General features: G+C 38.3%; 3 protein-coding genes across 4 annotated transcripts; all 3 read right to left on the bottom strand.

Moving 5' to 3' along the window:
• Window positions 1–1716: 1716 nt before the first annotated feature.
• LOC144534251 (GTPase IMAP family member 7-like) lies at window positions 1717–5363 on the bottom strand. Its single transcript, XM_078276082.1, has 2 exons — window positions 5254–5363; window positions 1717–3490 (listed from the first exon to the last, which is right to left on the bottom strand). The coding sequence occupies exons 1-2, from the start codon at window positions 5258–5260 to the stop codon at window positions 2409–2411; spliced, it is 1089 nt and encodes a 362-aa protein (XP_078132208.1). The 5' UTR covers window positions 5261–5363; the 3' UTR covers window positions 1717–2408.
• A 686-nt stretch (window positions 5364–6049) lies between these two features.
• Window positions 6050–10128, bottom strand: LOC144534252 (GTPase IMAP family member 7-like). 2 transcript variants are annotated; one of them, XM_078276084.1, is made up of 2 exons: window positions 10011–10128; window positions 6050–8009 (listed from the first exon to the last, which is right to left on the bottom strand). In XM_078276084.1, exons 1-2 carry the CDS (start codon window positions 10015–10017, stop codon window positions 6766–6768), a joined length of 1251 nt encoding a protein of 416 aa, XP_078132210.1. In that variant the 5' UTR covers window positions 10018–10128; the 3' UTR covers window positions 6050–6765. The 2 variants fall into 2 exon arrangements, with proteins under 2 accessions (XP_078132210.1, XP_078132209.1); XM_078276083.1 differs by lacking the exon at window positions 10011–10128 and adding an exon at window positions 9095–9595.
• Window positions 10129–13267: 3139 nt separating this feature from the next.
• LOC144534279 (myeloid-associated differentiation marker homolog) lies at window positions 13268–18063 on the bottom strand. Its single transcript, XM_078276118.1, has 2 exons — window positions 17953–18063; window positions 13268–15111 (listed from the first exon to the last, which is right to left on the bottom strand). The coding sequence occupies exon 2, from the start codon at window positions 14974–14976 to the stop codon at window positions 14128–14130; it is 849 nt and encodes a 282-aa protein (XP_078132244.1). The 5' UTR covers window positions 14977–15111; window positions 17953–18063; the 3' UTR covers window positions 13268–14127.
• Between the last annotated feature and the right edge of the window lie 21 nt (window positions 18064–18084).

Consider the following 18084-nt stretch of genomic DNA (forward strand, 5'->3'; position numbering starts at 1 on the left):
AGCACAGGGCCTCTTGAAATGATAATAAAAAATAAAAAAAATAATAAAAATAAAAATATATATATATATAGCTTGTTGTATACCGTTTTATTAATTTATTAATCTTGTTAAATGTTTTATTATTGTATATATTGTTGGCACATTTATGTATATAGTGTATATTTATTTTAAGTTCTGATAACCTATACTGTCATATTTTGTGCAGAATTGTGTTCATTGTGGAGATTGTTCACCTTAAAAAGTGTTTCCTGTTGTAATTGCAATAGTTAAATAACTGGATTATCTTAAGTGTGTTTTTCAAATGCTCTAATGAAGGATTTGGGCAATTGAAAAATAAAATTTTCTCTTTCACTTATGTTGTTGTGGGGGGGCGCTCGAAGGTAGAACCGCCCCTGTTCACGGCGTTCCAAGCTCTATTTCCCACTAAATAGGAAACTCAGTGATATGAGTGCAATTTACATTTATACTGTATGAATAGCACAGTATTCTGTAGCGGTAGGTTTCATGTTAAAGGCTTTAGAATATCATACATATTAAATGAAAATATTAGGCTACATAGTCTTTATCTATTTCTTGTCAAAGAGAGAGGATGGCAGCTGCACCTGTTTATACTTGTCATATATTTTCGGGTGGAGAATGTTTTTGTCTGAGTGAGACAGAACAAGTTGAAAGGAATTATATCTGTCTTTATTTTTCAGCATCCACACCCAACTGCAGGGAATGAACTGTACAAGTAAACAGAATTAAAACAAAAAGTCCTTTGTGTTTAAAGTGTGGCCTGTAGCCAGATTACTTCTTTCTTGTAAATGTAGAAAGGGTTTTACTTTCAATTAATTCTTGTCTTTTAGAATGACGCACCATAAACATTACAGTTGTTTGCTACTTTTGGAAAACCTCAGAAATTCAGATTAAAGTCTGCTCCCAAAACTGTGTGTCAACATTACAAGTGTAGTCTGATGTAAGGCTACTGCACAGCAATTCTCCTGTAATTTGGTAGAAAAGCAGCCTCAAAAGTTAAAGCTGGCACATCATCAACAAACCCAATAAAGGAGTAAAGCCATCAGTGGCTCACTCATGTGTTTTTCATAGTTTTTGGACAAGAGCTACTTGTTAGCAGTGGTGGAATGTAACTAAGTAAATGTACTCTGTTTCAATTTCTGACATTCTTGTAGTTTACTTAATGCTACATTATACTTAAACTTATACTCCCCTAGATTTTAGAGGTATACTGTACTTTTTACTTCACTACCTTTATTTGATACATAAAAAAACATATGCTTATATGATGTGATGCAGATCTGTGCTAAAATCTACCCAGTTGTGTACAAAGAACTTAAAATTGGCTCCAAATTGATGAACTACAATAAAATATTGAAAAAAAACTGAATGATATAATATTCTATGATCATAACACTTTTGAAAGTGTCATTCTAAGTACTTCTGCTTTTGATACTAATTATGTTTTGCTGTTAATGTTTCTGTACTTTTACTAAAGTAACATTTGGTCAAATCAAAATTATTTTACTTGTAGTATTTTAGACTATGGCATTTTTTCCTTAACTTAAGTAAATGACATGAGTACTTTTTACTCCACTGCTTGTTAGTAAGATAAATGTATTGATGGCTTTGGTATTTTAATGGAATTTATTGATAAATATGAGTGCTGTTGTCCTTTTGACATCATGGGAATTGTTCTGTGAAATAAGAAACTGGAAGGACTTGACCAATCAGCTGTTTTATTGTTACATAATACATTCACAACACAGCAACACATGTTAACAAAAAATATATGTAAAGAATTAAAAATAAAATCAACATCAAAAAAGGTTACACGGTGTGATTTAGTATTTTACTTCCATAAGGTTGGTGGCTTTACTTTGGAAACTTCCATCAGAGCTACAGGAGACATTTTACAGCAGTGTTTACAGTTTGACTATAGAGCTCCTCAAGGCAGGACTGCTTGTGTAAAATTGGTGGCAGGCTCCTATATAGAACAACCCAAAGTCATAGATCCAACAACCACTTATAGATTTCAGATCATTAGTTAATTTGAATGTGAAACATATGTATTTCCATTTTGGTAAATATTCTATATACTGTTTGCTTCTCTATTTACAGTTTATTTGCTCAGTATTTTAAGAAAAGTAATCACAGTGGTTCTCTTTCCAGGTGACAGGAACCAGCACACAGTTTAAAGCACATATGCAAGGACTTCCATAAGGTAAGAGACCTAAATGGACAAATGAATTAAAATATAAACTAATCTGATAATAACTAAATTTGACAGGTTACCACTTTAGAAAAAATAACAAGAATTTGAAATGAACTGTACAGGATTGCAACAACTTACATGTCAATGTCAACCTATTAAGACATCTGCTGTTTTTTTGTTTTTTTAAAAATATGATTCATTCAAATGGATTCCAAGGATTATACGTTCTTTCGTACAAAGCATTAAGTTTGTTCAAGACAACTTCAAATGTCTTTTGTATTACACTCGCTGGTGTGATTAATACCTCAACTACCTTTTCTATTGCAGTGGCTGGTGGAGCCACGTTTAAAGCTGTCCCAGCTTGTTCTTCCACCACTTCTGCCAAGGTTTCTGCTGATGCTGTTAATTCTTTATTAAATATTGGGGCTTCCTTTAACACCTTCACATATTTTGAATTTAACACAGCTGAGACAGTTGCTACTAACCCAGCTATGACTGCGAACGCCACTAAACCTCTGATCCATGTTCGTCCTGCATTGTTCACCTGCTTCTTAAGGATGTTGCTCATAGCCTGTTTCCTGATCTCTTCACATGACATGTTTCCTAATGAGTGTTTAATACGCCCTTCCTCTTCCTGGATTTTTCTCTCTACTTCTTTCAACTTTTCATCCGTGTAGTATTCTCCATTGTTTTCTATCGCAATATTATCTATGGTGTTGAGCAGCTCTGCCACCTGGAACAGGTTACTTCTGTATTCGTCCTCTCCGTTGGTCTTCCAGTATTTATTATCAACGACGTGGCACCGGCCGCCGCACTTCTTCACCAGATCACTGAGACTTTCATTTTGCTCAAGATACTCCTCCATTTTCATTCCTTCAGGGAGCTGGTCACCATGAGTGAAGACAATAACAGCATATTTTAGAGCATCTTCAGAGAAATATTCACACATTTGTGTGATGACAGCCTTCTCCTGCTCTGTGAATTTCTCTACTCTAAGCACAATGAGAAAAGCATGAGGCCCAGGAGCGCATACTGTGATACACCTCACTATCTCATGCTTCATCTTCTCCTCAGACCTGCCTGCATCAAAGAAACCAGGAGCGTCAATCAAAGTGATGCTTCTTCCATTGACACATTTAGTTTCGGCTGGAGAACAATGTGTTTTTGAGTCATTAAATTGTCTAATTTTGAATGTGGCCTCTCCAAATATGGTGTTCGCCAGGCTGCTCTTTCCAACTCCAGTTTTCCCCAGTAGGACAATCCTCCTTGTTTTCAGCACTAGAAGAGAATAATGACTCTGTATCAGTAAATCAGTATCAATATCTTTCCCCTTGGTTCTAGAAATGTTTTCCCCATTCATTTATTGTGCCACAAAAATTATTACACAGTGGGAAATAAGGCTGAGGATACAGAAAAACATTAACAATCACAACTTTGCATGTTTTAGAATCTTTCATAGGAAAAAGTGACATATATGGCATGATTATGTTAAACAGCCAATTGCAATTTTAAAGTAAAGCTAATGTTGAGAATTGTGTTGTCATTCTGTTGCTTTATGATGTCACGGTTTCCTATTTTGAATGTGTTTCTGTTGTGAGGGCTGCTGGCTGTCCCTGTCTGTTTTCCCCTTTTCCTCGTGTAGACCTACCTGTCTTCTCCCAGTCTGTATGTAGGTCAAGTGACGGGGCCATTCTCTCAGCGCCCTGCCATTCAAATATACATTTTGCACAGCTGCTGCCAATCACCTACTCACCTCACCAGTACTTAAGCCCAGTGGTGTAGTCTGCGTGATATGCAGGTACACCCACTAAGAAAGCTCCAGGATTTCCATATACCCACTTAAAAATGCCCAATGACCCACAACAACATACTTTCCATTATATTTTTGATATATCTTGAATTGTCATCTGTGTTTTTCTTCTTCACATAAAAGGTATTTTAACTATAAATTGGTGCATAAAAGCATCAGAAATTAAGTCGTTGATGCTCAAAACTTCCCTGGGGGAGGACCCACCCCCCAAAAAAAGGCAGATTCTGCCAATATACAGTACAGTATACCCACTACAATATTCCTGCAGCCCTCAGCCTTGTTCCCTCCAGCCTGTTGTTCCTCACTACTGATTCCATTAAAACTTTGTTAAACCCGCTACTCTGTCTCGTGGTGAATCTCTCTGTGTTCTGGGTCAGAACTGCCACAACAGTTTCACGATACAATCCTTTTTTCGGGACTGCAAAGATAGCCTAATTATTCTGCGAATTCAGATGAAGTTCCTTGAAAAGGAAAACGCTGCCAACATCATTAACAATATCAACATTAACAACATTAACTGTAGATATCGCTGTTTTGCGTGAAAGTGGTTTGTGAAGAGAATTGTATTGTCACCGGACTGCACGTTAATAAGAAACATGGGGGTGTGAATAAGATAAGGGGTGAATATTTAAATGTTAATTTATATATATTTAATCTAGTCTATATGTAATTAAAATAAGTTAACACTTACTATTTGGTGGATTATTACAAATTATGCTTAAACACATTCAGAAAATTGTGACTAACTTTGTCAGTACATTTGGTCGGTAGAGCTGCGTTGTTATTTCCTTGTTTTTGGTAACGGGAGTTCTGCTGAGAGCAGAAAGCGATTCATGGCGTGCCCTAATCTTCTTTTCATCTTAATTTTTTGACTCTGTTGACTCCATCCCCGACTAAATTCTGGGACCCATTGTTAATTTGTGACTGCCTACTCCCTGACAACATCCATCAACCGCAGAAAAGTTATCGGGCCAGTAGTTTTTTCAGGCAAAGAAACCATCTGTTAACGGACATACCTCCTTAGCAAAGGTAACAAACAAAAATGAAACCATTCCTACTAAAATATAAAAACGTCAACTAAAATGTTTTAATATTGTATAGATTGTACATTTTTAGAAATAGTTGAGTTTTGAAAATGCTCCAAATCATACAGAATTTTAAATATTTTTATTTGAATAAACATATTTGATGCTCATTATTGACAAAATAGCATCAATAAATCGTAACTCACTGTTCATGCTGTGAAAAGTAGAAATGCAAAAAATGACTCAGATCCACGAGAAGTCTCTGAGTCTTTCCTCTTGTTCTCGCTCTGACCATAGATTGTAGAAAATAGACTCCGCCTCTTGATTAGTTTTTTTTCTACTTTTCTGACTGGTGTCCTGGCTGCAGGCCAACACACATTGCGTTTGTTTTTATTTAAAGTGAATTATGCATAAGCAACAGTAATAACTATGGTCTACCACAAATGGCTACATAACAGTAAATATACATGATATAGGACAAAAATATTTAGCAGTTGCTGACCATGTTTATGTTTTAATAGGCTGCTGCGTTTTTTTGTCCAGGAAAATAATAATTTCTCCCTGAAAATGATGTCCAATTTTGATTTCAATCTTTGATTTCACTTTCACAGTATGATGCACATTTAACAATGGTTAATTCTGTAGAGTCAAATAAGGGATGTTTTTCAGTTTTAATACAGGAATGCATGTAAAAAAAATTTTTTTTAAAAATCACGTATTTATCCCAAAATCTTCATTCATGTTTATAAGTTGAAACGTACATAATGTGGATATTCACATTATGTTCAGCCTTCATTTATTGTGTTTGTTCTCAAGAAATCAAACTCTAACTCATACGTCTGGCAGCATAGACAAGGCCTTCAAGGCAAGTCTGTACAAACCCACAGTGTATGTCACTATAATGAAGTGATGTGATATTTTGTTCAGACTTTATTTATTTATATAGCACTCCTCATACATAAAAATGTAGCACAAAGTGCTTCATACAATCCCCCCCCCCCTCACAGTTATATGTATATAATACAATTGCCCCCACAAAACACATTAACAAGAATAGGAAATAAAACAAAAACAAATCTAAAATAGATAGGTATGATATAGGTATACCAGAATATAAGTTACAGTGCAGTGTAAGAAATGAACACATACTTGATTTAATATAAGGCAGCATAAAAAAAGAGCCATGACCTGTAAACCTGCAGTTTTCTGGGAGTTTGTTCTAGATATGTGGTGCATAAAAACTGAATGCTGTTTCTGCCTGTTTAGTTCTGACTCTGGGGACAGAAAGCAGACGTCTGAGAGGTCTGGATGGTTCATAGTGTAGTAGCAGATCAGAAATGTATTTTGGCCCTAAACCATTCAGTGCTTTATAAACCAACAGTAGTATTTTGAAATCAATTATTTGAGGGACAGGAAGTCAGAGTAAAGACTTCAGAACTGGAGTCTACTTTCCTGAGGACTCGAGCAGCAGCCTTCTGAATCAGCTGCAGCTGTCTGGTTAATTTTTTAGGGAGACCTGTAAAGACACTGTTGCAGTAATAGAGTCCAAGTTGAGGCTGACTTTGTAATTGTCTTAATGTGGCTGTTGAAATTTAGGTCTGAGTCCATGACTACACCAAGATTTCTGGCTTTGTCTGTTGTTTTTAAACATTGCCAATTGAAGTTGAGCGCTGACTTTTAACCCTTTGGCTCCAAAAACAACCACCTCAGTTTGGTCTTTATGTATTCAAAGTACGTTTTGGCACATCATTTGGGTTAAATAGTCTGTTCACAGCATCATGTACTCTATCATAGAAATATAGTGCTCCATCATTGACATCTACTGCTGCCATTTCCATTGCTTCCTGTGGTGTGTCTGCTTTCTCAGCTGCAGCATATCCTGTAACACCTCCCACCACCGCTCCCACTGCAGCAGATACCGCTAAAGGTTTAATTGCTGCTCTTCCTACTGCTTTTAAAAGCAGCATGAAGTTTAAAGCTATTGGTCCTTCTGCTGCTTGTTTTTCTCCTCCTCCTGCTGCTAAAGGTGTTGTTGCTGCTGCTGCTTGTTCTCCTGCTATTTCTCGTACTGCTGTTACTACTGTTGATGCTGCTACTATTGTTTTGCTTACATCTTTTAATGGTCTTAACAGCCCCTTTGTAATTATGAGAACTGTTCCAACACTCAACAATACACCAAAAAGAGCTCCTAACACTACACCTGTTGCAGTACCTGCCAATTTGATCAAAAGCTTCTCAAATACTCTGCCCTTAGCCTGCTCTCTGATCTCTTCCTCTGACATGTTTCCTGATGACGGTCTAATGGCCTCCACCTCTTGTTGATTTACACGCTCCACTGTTTGTAGCATCTCATTGGTGTAGCAGCTTCCTTCGTTTGCCTCAATCATCTTCTCTATTGTGTTAAGTAGCTCCTTCACCTGGAACTGGTTGCTTCTGTATTCATCCTGCTGGTTGTTCTTCCAGTATTTATTATCAAGGACGTGGCAGCGGCCACCGCACTTCTCCACTAGAGCACTTACAAACTGATTTTGGCCGACAAAATCCTTAATTGTCTGTCCTTCCTCAAGCTGGTCACCATGAGTGAAGACAACTGTGGCATATCTTAAAACTTCTTCAGAAAAATACTGGTTTATTGTTGTGATGACAGCCTGCTCCTGCTCTGTGAATCTCTCCACTTTAAGCACAATGAGAAAAGCATGAGGCCCAGGAGCGCACGCTATGATACACTTTAGTATCTCACGCTTCAGCTCCTCCTCAGATCTCTTTGTGTCGAAAAAACCAGGAGTATCGATCAAAGTGACGCTTCTTCCGTTGACAGATTTGGTTTTTCCTTTACATGTTCTTGTTTCAGAGTTGATAGTGCCCCCGGTCGTGAACAGTTCCTCTCCAAATATGGTGTTAGCCAGGCTGCTTTTCCCAGATCCAGTTTTTCCCAAGATCACAATTCTCCTTGTGTTTGACACTGAAAGAAAATAATGTCCATCAATAATACTGTACATTTGTCTTTTGGTTGTTTCATATATAAGAAGATACAAATAAACTCAAAAACGATAGAAATGCTAAAATCCTCACTGTCCACAAGTAGTACATGATAGTGCTTAGCATAATAAGGGAACAGAGAATGGTGTCAAAAAATAAAAAGAGGACAAGAGCATATTAATGATCAAGAACATCTTGTTATTACCAATCACTGCTAAACAATATAAGGTAATATATTGTGGTATATGAAGCACAGGATCAACATATTTTGACTCATGGAAATAACAGCTATAAACTACCAAATTTGCAAATCAAATAAAATCCATTTTTCACATTCACACACTGTAATTTTCACTCTCAAATGTAGCAAAATGCTATCAGTGTAGAGCCCGGCCATCATTAAAGAGAGCAGCGCTGTGACATCAGCAGGCTGAGGTGGACAAAACACAGATGTGTTCAGTAAAGGCAGCAGGAGCTCCCTTCAGCAATGCTCATTTAAATATGTATAGAAAGAGACGACTAAAAATGGGAACGTAATAGTGCAGAAGTTAGGGATAAAATATAACATAAAATATCAAACAAAAGAAAACACTTTATTTTCTCAATTTTTTAGATTTCTAGACACACTAGCTTTGACAAAAACTGTGTTTGTGACAAATCCAACCTTGGCATACATCCATGATCTCAGAGATTTGCGTCTTTTTGTTGTGACTTTTCATCACTACGCTGAATAAAAATCCATATTCCCATGAGGGAATAGTGAGTATGGTTGAAAATAAAACATTGGTATTCTTCCTCTCATCATTCCCACCTTCAGCTCTCCCTGCAGCTGAGTTTCCTACTCTCATATGTTGGTGAAGTGAGATACTGGGCTATTGAAATAAAACTGCATGTGGCCAAAATCTCTTCTAATGTTGAACTGTGCTCACACCTAGAGCAGTGTTTCTCAAACTTTTTTAGACCAAGACGCACCTAACTGCCAAATATCCCCAAAAACAATGGGGCTTCCAACAGTATTTACAAATGACAGCTAAATTAAATGACAGTTTTTACAAATAGCTTACTCACTCATTGTTTCTGTTGACATCATAATGAAGAAGGATGTTGCTGCTTATACTGAGACATCAGGGAACCAATGTCTGTCTTAAGCATGGATGTATTATAAGACCTTCTTAAGCCATCGATCCATCTTATCAGTTGACAGCATGTACTGTTAATATTAATATTAACTGTCTATGGTTGACAGTAAACTTTAGTCATCCGTATTTCAAAATGTGTGACGTAAATTGGAGGAAGTGTCGCAAAACGGTCTGCTTCATAGCTGAAGTCCGACAACGCCACAAAACCAAAACAGCCAATTGAAATAATAAGGTTTGCATTTCCATATGAGTTTATTTAATATTGAAAACAACACATCTATGCACCTCCCTATTAGGCTTCGGAGTTGCAGGCAGACAGTTTGAGAAATACCATTTTCAATTTTAAGTCAAAAGCGTCTTTTACCAAGTCTACTCGTAGACCAGCAGGGGTCGGTGCGGACCACTCTGAGAAATACTGACCTATGTTGCTGAAATACAGTGCATATTGGTGTTTTTTTGGTGGCTTAAGATTCCGTTTTTGTTTAGTCGCTCTCACAAAAAGTTAAACTTTACTGTTTTTATTACTTCATAAATAGGCTACTTTATAGCAGCTGATAAAACTCTCAGCAACAGTCTTCTCAGATAAAGCTGACATGGACTACTCTGCTGAATGTTACTGGCCAGATGATTACCACAATGGTCGATGCATCACAAATAGCAAACAGTTGACTCATTCTCTCACACAGGAGGCTGAATATTTGGCTGCTACATTTTACATTAGCCAGTACTGTTTGGTTACAATAGTTAGCCTACGGAATGGTCAAATTACATCATTTTACTTTAATTTATGTAACCAGAATGTCAGACAAATAACAACTGAAAGACGTAGGCTAACTTTCACTCACCGTTCATGTTTAAAAGAAATCAGTGAAGAGTCAAATTTGGATTTACCCGACGATCTTTTCTCCTCTGCTCTGATGCAGGTTTTATTCTAGTTTAACTTTCAATTGCTGTGTGTGCGTGTGTGTGTGTGTGTGTGTGGGGGGGGCTAAGTAAAAGATGGATTTGCTCAAATAATGGTTTTTAATAAATGTATTGATTGTTATGATATTTGTAATGGTGATACCTTGTAATCCACAAAGGACAATTTTCTAACTGATGTTGTACATTAAGTAGTCCCGCTTTGCCAGACCCTCCTCCAAAGTAAGTGACATTTCCTGGTTAGCGTTTGCAACAGGAAACAGTGAACAATAGGTGACAGAAATACAGTCAGCAGTGTACACTGGTTTGATTAAAAAAAAATTTTAAAGACCTTATCTTTAAAAGAGGTTAAAACAATGTCATGTCTGTGGTTACAGTTTACAGTAAATGCCCTAAACAACGCATCAAAAAGACACTCAGTGGTAAGTTAAGATAAGATAGAACTTTTTTTTATCCCGAGGGAAATTGCAGCGCAGCAGTTGCAATACAAAGTAGGAAAGAGTGCAAATATAAAATAATAATAAGGTGCAAATTCAAAATATATGCAATGCCAAAACAGGTTATCAGTATGTAAAATATAAACATGTTAACAGTAAAGATCAGACGTGTAGGCCTATGTGCAATATCAAGTATGGGTAAGTGTAATAAGTGTGTCAATCAGAAAGAAAATGGCTTGTGAAACAGGAGTAAGCAACTAACTAAAGTTTGAAGCACAGACAAGGAGTACAACTTATAATATATTACATATGAATTAGCATAATCAGCTCAATGGTTAAAGATAGTTTAGAACCAGATTTTCATGCAATCTACTGGAAGACATGACTTTTGAATGATAGATTACTTAGATAGATAGATAGATAGATAGATAGATAAATAGATAGATACTTTATTGATCCCCAAGGGGAAATTCAAGGTCCCAGTAGCTTACAGACATCACACACAACATACACATACATCATAAACAGGATGATCAAATAAAAAATCCACATGAATGTACTAAGAGATGTATAAGCATGAGACGCTTACAGTGACAGGGCAGAGACTGACCCTGTGATTCAGTATGAGGGTGTGTGTCATGGTGGTCCAATAGTGCAAGGATAAAGTGTAGACACCAGCATTAAATAAAATAAAATATGGACAATATAAGAGAATAATGTCAACATGGTAATATAAAAACTATAGCAGTGCAAGGATAAAGTTTAAAAAAGACAGCATTAAATATGGGCATTATAAGGGAATAAAGTAGGATAGACACAAATCAACAGTCAATGTTAGAGTTTTGAAGTAATAGGGTTACAGCCATTGTTCAAGTATAAAGTTAGACCTCAGTCCATGCTGGGGGAAGGAGGGAGGGAGGGGTTGTGCATATGGGCTAATACAGTAAACAGTGTAACAGTATAAACAGTAAGCAGTAAACAGTGGGCCAGTGGACAGTCAGTACATAACTGTTGGAGAGGGAGGAGAGGCAGACAGATTATGCAGAGAAGTCCCTCTCTCCTCTTCCCTTTTGTGAAACATTGTAGAGTTGTATGGCCCTGGGGACAAATTACCGTCTCAGTCTGTCAGTTGTGCATGGCAGTGTGCGTAGTCTTGAGCTGATCATGCTCTTCTGCTTTGTGAAAGTGCAGTGGAGTGGATGACATTGTCTAAAATGTTGAGCAGTTTGATCAGTTTGTTCTTCCATCTTCTTCAAGGATCAGGGCTCATTAAAGGTTTTGACTCTGTTTTAACTTTGGCTGTAATATCTTGTGCTTTAAAGACAGATAGTGCTTCATCCTTGAAAGCCTCTACTGTCCTCTTTGCTGCTTCCAGTGGTGTGCCTGCTCCCTTAGCTGCATTGTATCCTGTAAAACCTCCTTTCCTCAATTGTCTGTCCTTCCTCAAGCTGGTTACCGTGAGTAAAGACTACTGTGGCATATCCTAAAACTTCTTCAGAAAAGTGCTGGTTTATTGTTGTGATGACAGCCTGCTTCTGCTCTGTGAATCTCTCCACTTTAAGCACAATGAGAAAAGCATGAGGCCCAGGAGCGCACGCTATGATACACTTTAGTATCTCACGCTTCAGCTCCTCCTCAGATCTCTTTGTGTCGAAGAAACCAGGAGTATCGATCAAAGTGATGCTTCTTCCGTTGACAGATTTGGTTTTTGCTTGACATTCACTTGTTTCAGAGTCGCTATTGTGGCCGATTGTGAACAGTTTCTCTCCAAATATGGTGTTAGCCAGGCTGCTTTTCCCAGATCCAGTTTTTCCCAAGATCACAATTCTCCTTGTGTTTGACACTGAAAGAGAAGAATGTCCATCAATAATACTGTACATTTGTCTTTGGCTGTTTTTATGTTTAAGAAGACACACATGAACTCAGTTACAGTAAAAATTCTCACTGCTCGGAAATCACAATGAAAGGGGAAACACGTTTTACTTTAAAAAGAGCTGCATTAACACAATAAGAGAATGAAGAATGGTACATAAAAAGCAACAAAGAGCATTAAAAATAGCGTAGGCCTATCTATCTTAACTTTTTTGACAAAACCAATTACTGTTCAACATTTGGAAAGAAAAATGAAAGAAAAAGACGGCCATTAAAGTGTATCATCTTTGCACTGTAAAAAAAACATCTACATCTTACAACTTAATGTGCCGTGTTCAGTCCTGACAGAAATAACTAAAAGAAATAAACTTACCGTCCATGTTGACAAATGTGAAGTTACTGTGCAGCGAAAATTAGTCAGTGACAAGACTGCTAGAGTGTATTTGTGTATAATAAGTGTATTAAGTGTATCTTCCTGTGTTACCAGCTTTTTTATTTTTTTTACCTTAACACGCCTATTTAATGTTGGCAGGCCTCCTCCCAGTCCACGATGTGGTACTCTCTCTTTAAATGATGTGAAATAGCTGACATCCAGTTTTACATTATGTTAAATGTTAACAATAAGGGTTGTTTTATCTGCACTTGAAGGGAACAATTTGTGGATAATTAAGATATGGGTTTTGAGTTTAAAACTTTGTGGCATCCATGTTAAGTATAGCAGTTGTATTAAGTGTAAAATGTGATTCAGAAGGTCTATTCTCTTATCTGCAAATTCTGCATATATGGTGCTCCTCTTAATAGGTGGTAGAGGGAGCAACAAAGGCGAGATCCACTTGTCTTCATCATTGCATCATGAAAGCCACAGAACATAGTGTATTTAAAACCACAGCACATGCCACATTCCATCATCACATGCTTTGCAGTAACACATTTATTGGTTTAACTAAAAACATTCTTTGCTCAAATTACATTCTTTTGACATGTTTCAATACTAACACTTTTTAAAGACAAAAGGACAGATATATTATGTTTTCTCCAAATCCTTCTTAACAGAAGATAAGAAGTGCACAGGAGGCTTCCTCGTCAGCAGCCAGAGTGCCTGTGTGTCACATACAGTAACATTTCTTTCCTCCTTGTATTGTCCTTCGTGTCATGGGGACTTGTTTAGTTTATTGACATTTTGTATCAGCCTGTCCAAACGTGTTCGATTGCAGCACGGGTCTCTGGGACCCCCCCCCCCGTGCCAGTTCGCGTGAAATGACATCACATAGTACGCAAGGGTCACCGGGGGGACCCGAAGCTCAACGCCAGGCCAATGCAAAAATGTTAAATAAACTAAACGGGTCCCGGGGACCCGAAGGACAACACAGAGGTTAAAAACTTCTCTTCTGATGTTCACCTGTGTTCCAGTGTTGACTTCAATGGGTTTTAACAGCATTAACAGATAACTTAGTTTTTGTCATATCATCATGTAAAATCCCACTTTTACAGTGTTCATGTTATAAAAAATTATGCCATTGGAGATAACAGAAAACATGTACATACATACTATAAGTGAGTTTGGGATTTTCTCATATTAACAAGATGTCTCATTTTAACATTTTACAATTAGACACCAAAAGGTCTTTTTTTTTGTCAGGACCATACACTTTTCTGCAAAGCCACTCAAGCTCTAAGCATCTTTATTTCTTTTCAGCTCTTAATGTGTCTCCCTCCTTCATCTCTTTTCTTCTCAGGCACTGACAAACACTAGTCTGGCAGTGTAGGCCAGGTCAGCGACGTAAAGCAGGAAGTTCAGAGCAGTGAGCACCGCCACGGTGATCAGTTTTGATGACGCTTGGCCTCTGTGGTACGATTTGTCGAACTGGAACACGGGCCACAGGATGGTAGCCGTCAAGTACATGATCACCGCCAGGAGCCCGTAAGCTGACAGGAACTTGGAGAAGGGGATGGGGAGACAGCCGGTACACTCGCCCACACACAGCACCACCACGGCCATGGAGAGGATGAAGCAGATGCAGTACACGGCCATGCACCACTTGAGCGCTGCATGGTGGTCATACGTCACAGGGTCGCTGACCAGGATGAAGATAATACATGCCACAAAGGTCTGAACCACCTTCATAAGACCGGGAGCCGTAGCCATGTAACCTGCCACCTCTCCTGGCCTCGCTTTAGTCAAGCTCACCTCCCCCATGTATGCTACCGCTGCCAGGCAGGAGAAGACGGTGGAGGCGATGCGATAGTCACGAGAATCACCGTAGAGCCGCTGGTCCTTAAGGAAAAAAACTGGGAAGATGATAGAGGCAGAGAGGCAGAGGAGGGAGGCGTAGCAGGCGATAGTGATGGGGAAATTAGACCAGGAAACCGGAACTCGGGCCTGGAGGCTGAACTGCTCCACCAGCAGGACCAGCAGGGTGCAGGCGAAGCTGAACGCCCAGCAGAAGATGCACCAGTCAGCCATGCCTCCGTGGTGCAGCTGGGCTCCATGTGCTGCCACACTGAACGCCACGCAGGTGAACAGCAGGGCAGCTACACGCACCCATAGCAGCTGGGAGGTGGGAAACACAATCAGTGGCATTATGGGATGTCACAATCAGACAGGAGTTGAAAGTGTCTTCTGTAGTCCAGCGAGGGTAAGAGGAGTCTTTAATGCTGAATGTGGGATCTTGTGTTGGTTGCTTGTCACACACTCTGCCGATGTTTGTCACATATTCTGCAGAAAGACAATAAAGGAGGGAGTAATCAGAATAAAGTCTGATGTGATTCTGAAACAAGATGCAAGATACTACAGTGTAATTTCTTAAGATTAAAACATATTCTGCTGTATCATTAATGCTGTAGCCCTAACTGATTGATGCATCCTCTAAGTCTGAGCAGCTAATAATGAAGAAATGCTCAGTTGTTCTGTTTTATTTACGGTCAACAACATGATTTCTTGATGTCAAATATTTTGCTTAAATGTATCAACTGGCTTGGTTGTCTATAAGCTATTAAAAGCCTAATGCATCAGGGAAATGGTCTTCTGAATCTACTGTATGTCATGAATGATTTTTTTGCAGCACAAACAAAACTGAAACATCAGAGCTGGTAATATAATTAGAGCATGGCGATATAGAAAAAATCTAATATCACAATATTTTTGACTGAAAAAACATCAATGTCAATATTGCGGCGATATCGTACACTTGACAATTGGTGCTTTCACAAAGTAGAGAGCTTTGATAAATCACCAATAATGTGGATACAATGACTAAGGCAATTGGGTAAAGGCAATTCATAAAACAGTAAGTCTAGTAAGTTCAGAAAATGACATTGCTTTACTGTAATGTAGCCGTTAAAACCAGGAAAAGACTAAACTTGTGTCATATCACGATATTGCGATATCCAAAATGTAAGACGATATCTAGCCTCATATATCGATGTCGATATAATATTGATATATTGCCCAGCCCTAAATAAAAGTATAAATAAGTTGTTCATCCCTGACTGACTTGTCTAGACTCAAACTATAGTTGTGTAAAGACTGAGGAATGTGTGAGGAACCTGTTCAAGCTGTGACCTGTGCACGGTAGGTATATGGAAAGTGGAAGTTTGTCTAACTTTAAGTTGGAAAGTCCCTCAGTCATTTCCATCTCCAGGGTGTAGTAACTGTTTGATGTTAGTGCCATCTAGTGCCCAAACTGTTGATGGTGTTTAGTAAAGGTTTCTGCCTCAGGGAGCTTTACAATCTGTACAAGATTTGACATCTTCTAGATCAATGAAACAGACAGACAGACAGACAGACAGACAGACAGATAGACAGATAGACAGATAGACAGATAGATAGATAGACAGATAGACAGATAGATAGATAGATAGATAGATAGATATAATGTTTATCCATTATTTTACTAGAGTTAAATAGGCCTGGGATGGTCTGATGAGTTAAATTAAATAAATTTTATTTATTTCAGAAATCATATACAGAAGTAGCTTTTGTATGAGACTTTTATAAATAAAAATGATCGGTAGTTCTTTTCATGGTGTTGCTAGTGAGGAACAGCCTGTTTTTTCATATAATGCCATAATATATGTCAAATCACATAAACTGCATCAGGTTGGTTTAAAATAGAGCAAGCAGCATAAAAAAAGGATAGTTCCATAGTCATGCACAGACATAATGCTGGACTATGATAATCTTCCTGTCCTTAAGACTGCAAAGGGTTTTGTTTTCCAATATAAGAAACCCATTTTTATCTTTATACTTTCTGCGCCAGTTGCTGCACATGCTGTTTTAAAGTATGTGTCTAGCCAAATTCCCAGGTATGTATAAGATAAGGTGAGATAAGGAAAAGCTTTGCGTGGGGAAAAAAAGGGGGGTGAAACCTCATGAAGAGCAACAGGGGAGGGAAGTTTAATGGGAGGAGGAGGTGGCTTTTTCTTTTATTTTTTCAATTATGTTTGCATTCATAGAATATACTGAAGTGAGGCAGTTCACCTTTTGTTGCAGGGACTGCATGTCCCGGCCAAATCTGTCAAAACATGCAGATTTTATGAATTTGAAACTGCATTCTGGGGTTTGACAAATTAAACTGATGACAGTCTGGTGTTCTATAGATAGCTATGATTACAGGCTGCTTATCTTAAGAAGCAACAAGTGCCACACTATAGGTCCAGGAGACGATGCATTGTTCATGAAGAAAAACATGCGTCCTCATTCTGTCAACGCAAACCCTGAAAATTACTAACCTTAGTTGTTGTTTATCCATTAACTGCAATGCTATGCTTCCTGTTCTGTGTAATGAGACTCAGACAGGAAGCAGTTCTGAAGAGCTAATGGCACTTATGCAGTAACACACACTAGCAACACAAACCAAATGAGCACTTACCAGAGTCTATGGTTTGACATACTGGTGCTGCATGCTTAGTCACCCAGTTTCATTACTGAGAGAGATATTGGTTAATACCTGAGCTAAATGAGAACACCAAACCTGATAATGTACATTCAGAGATACATATGGTTGTGTGGTGTGTGTGTGTGTGTGTGTGTGTGTGTGTGTGTGTGTGTGTGTGTGTAGCCTCATGCCCTTGCTGCTGACAGGAAACCAGCTTTGGTTTTCTTTTTTGGTGGTGGGGGGGTTGATAGTAGGCCTTTGCCATGTTCTTAATATAAGCCATACTTGGTGCTATTGTATATCACTGTATAGCTTAAATGTCAAATTGATCATTTTCACTGGCTTAAAATTCTTCTTCTTAAAACAAACTAACTGAAATGTGTATACATTAGGCCTATTTTCCTCTTTTTAGAAATCCAGGCTGCAGGCAGGCACAGCAGCATGAAACCTGAGGAGATACATCTACTTTTAAGGGTAACATAGACACATTATAACTGTCACATGAAGTAAATGATAAAGAGGTTTTCTTTCCCAAATAGCGGACATACCGCGCCCAGCGCTCTGCTATTGTAATCAGCTCTCTGTCGCTGTTCCAAAAATAGACTAAGGTAAACGCTCCTAACTTCGACATAAACCGTCTGAGGGAGAGAAAAAAATACAAGCGTGAATATTGATCTTACCGATTTCTTGGTTCGGAGTTGTCTTTTATTTTTTTGTCATAAGCTTAAAGTTCCTGGAACACCGCGCGTACATGGAGGCGCACGCATCCACTGCTCTCATCCACCAATACCTCACAGCAGAATGCATCCCCC

Source organism: Sander vitreus, chromosome 19, assembly GCF_031162955.1.
Source record: "Sander vitreus isolate 19-12246 chromosome 19, sanVit1, whole genome shotgun sequence".
Lineage (NCBI taxonomy): Eukaryota > Metazoa > Chordata > Actinopteri > Perciformes > Percidae > Sander > Sander vitreus.

What these genes read in the sequence shown, in the direction of transcription:
- LOC144534252 (XM_078276083.1), bottom strand. Translation starts at nt 9,116, where the DNA reads ATGATGTCAACAGAAACAATGA. An exon ending in GATGTCAACAGAAACAATGA is followed by an intron (nt 8,010 to 9,094) that starts GTGAGTAAGCTA and finishes ATTTTCTTTCAG; the next exon opens with TGTCAAACACAAGGAGAATT.
- LOC144534279 (XM_078276118.1), bottom strand. Translation starts at nt 14,976, where the DNA reads ATGCCACTGATTGTGTTTCCCACCTCCCAGCTGCTATGGGTGCGTGTA.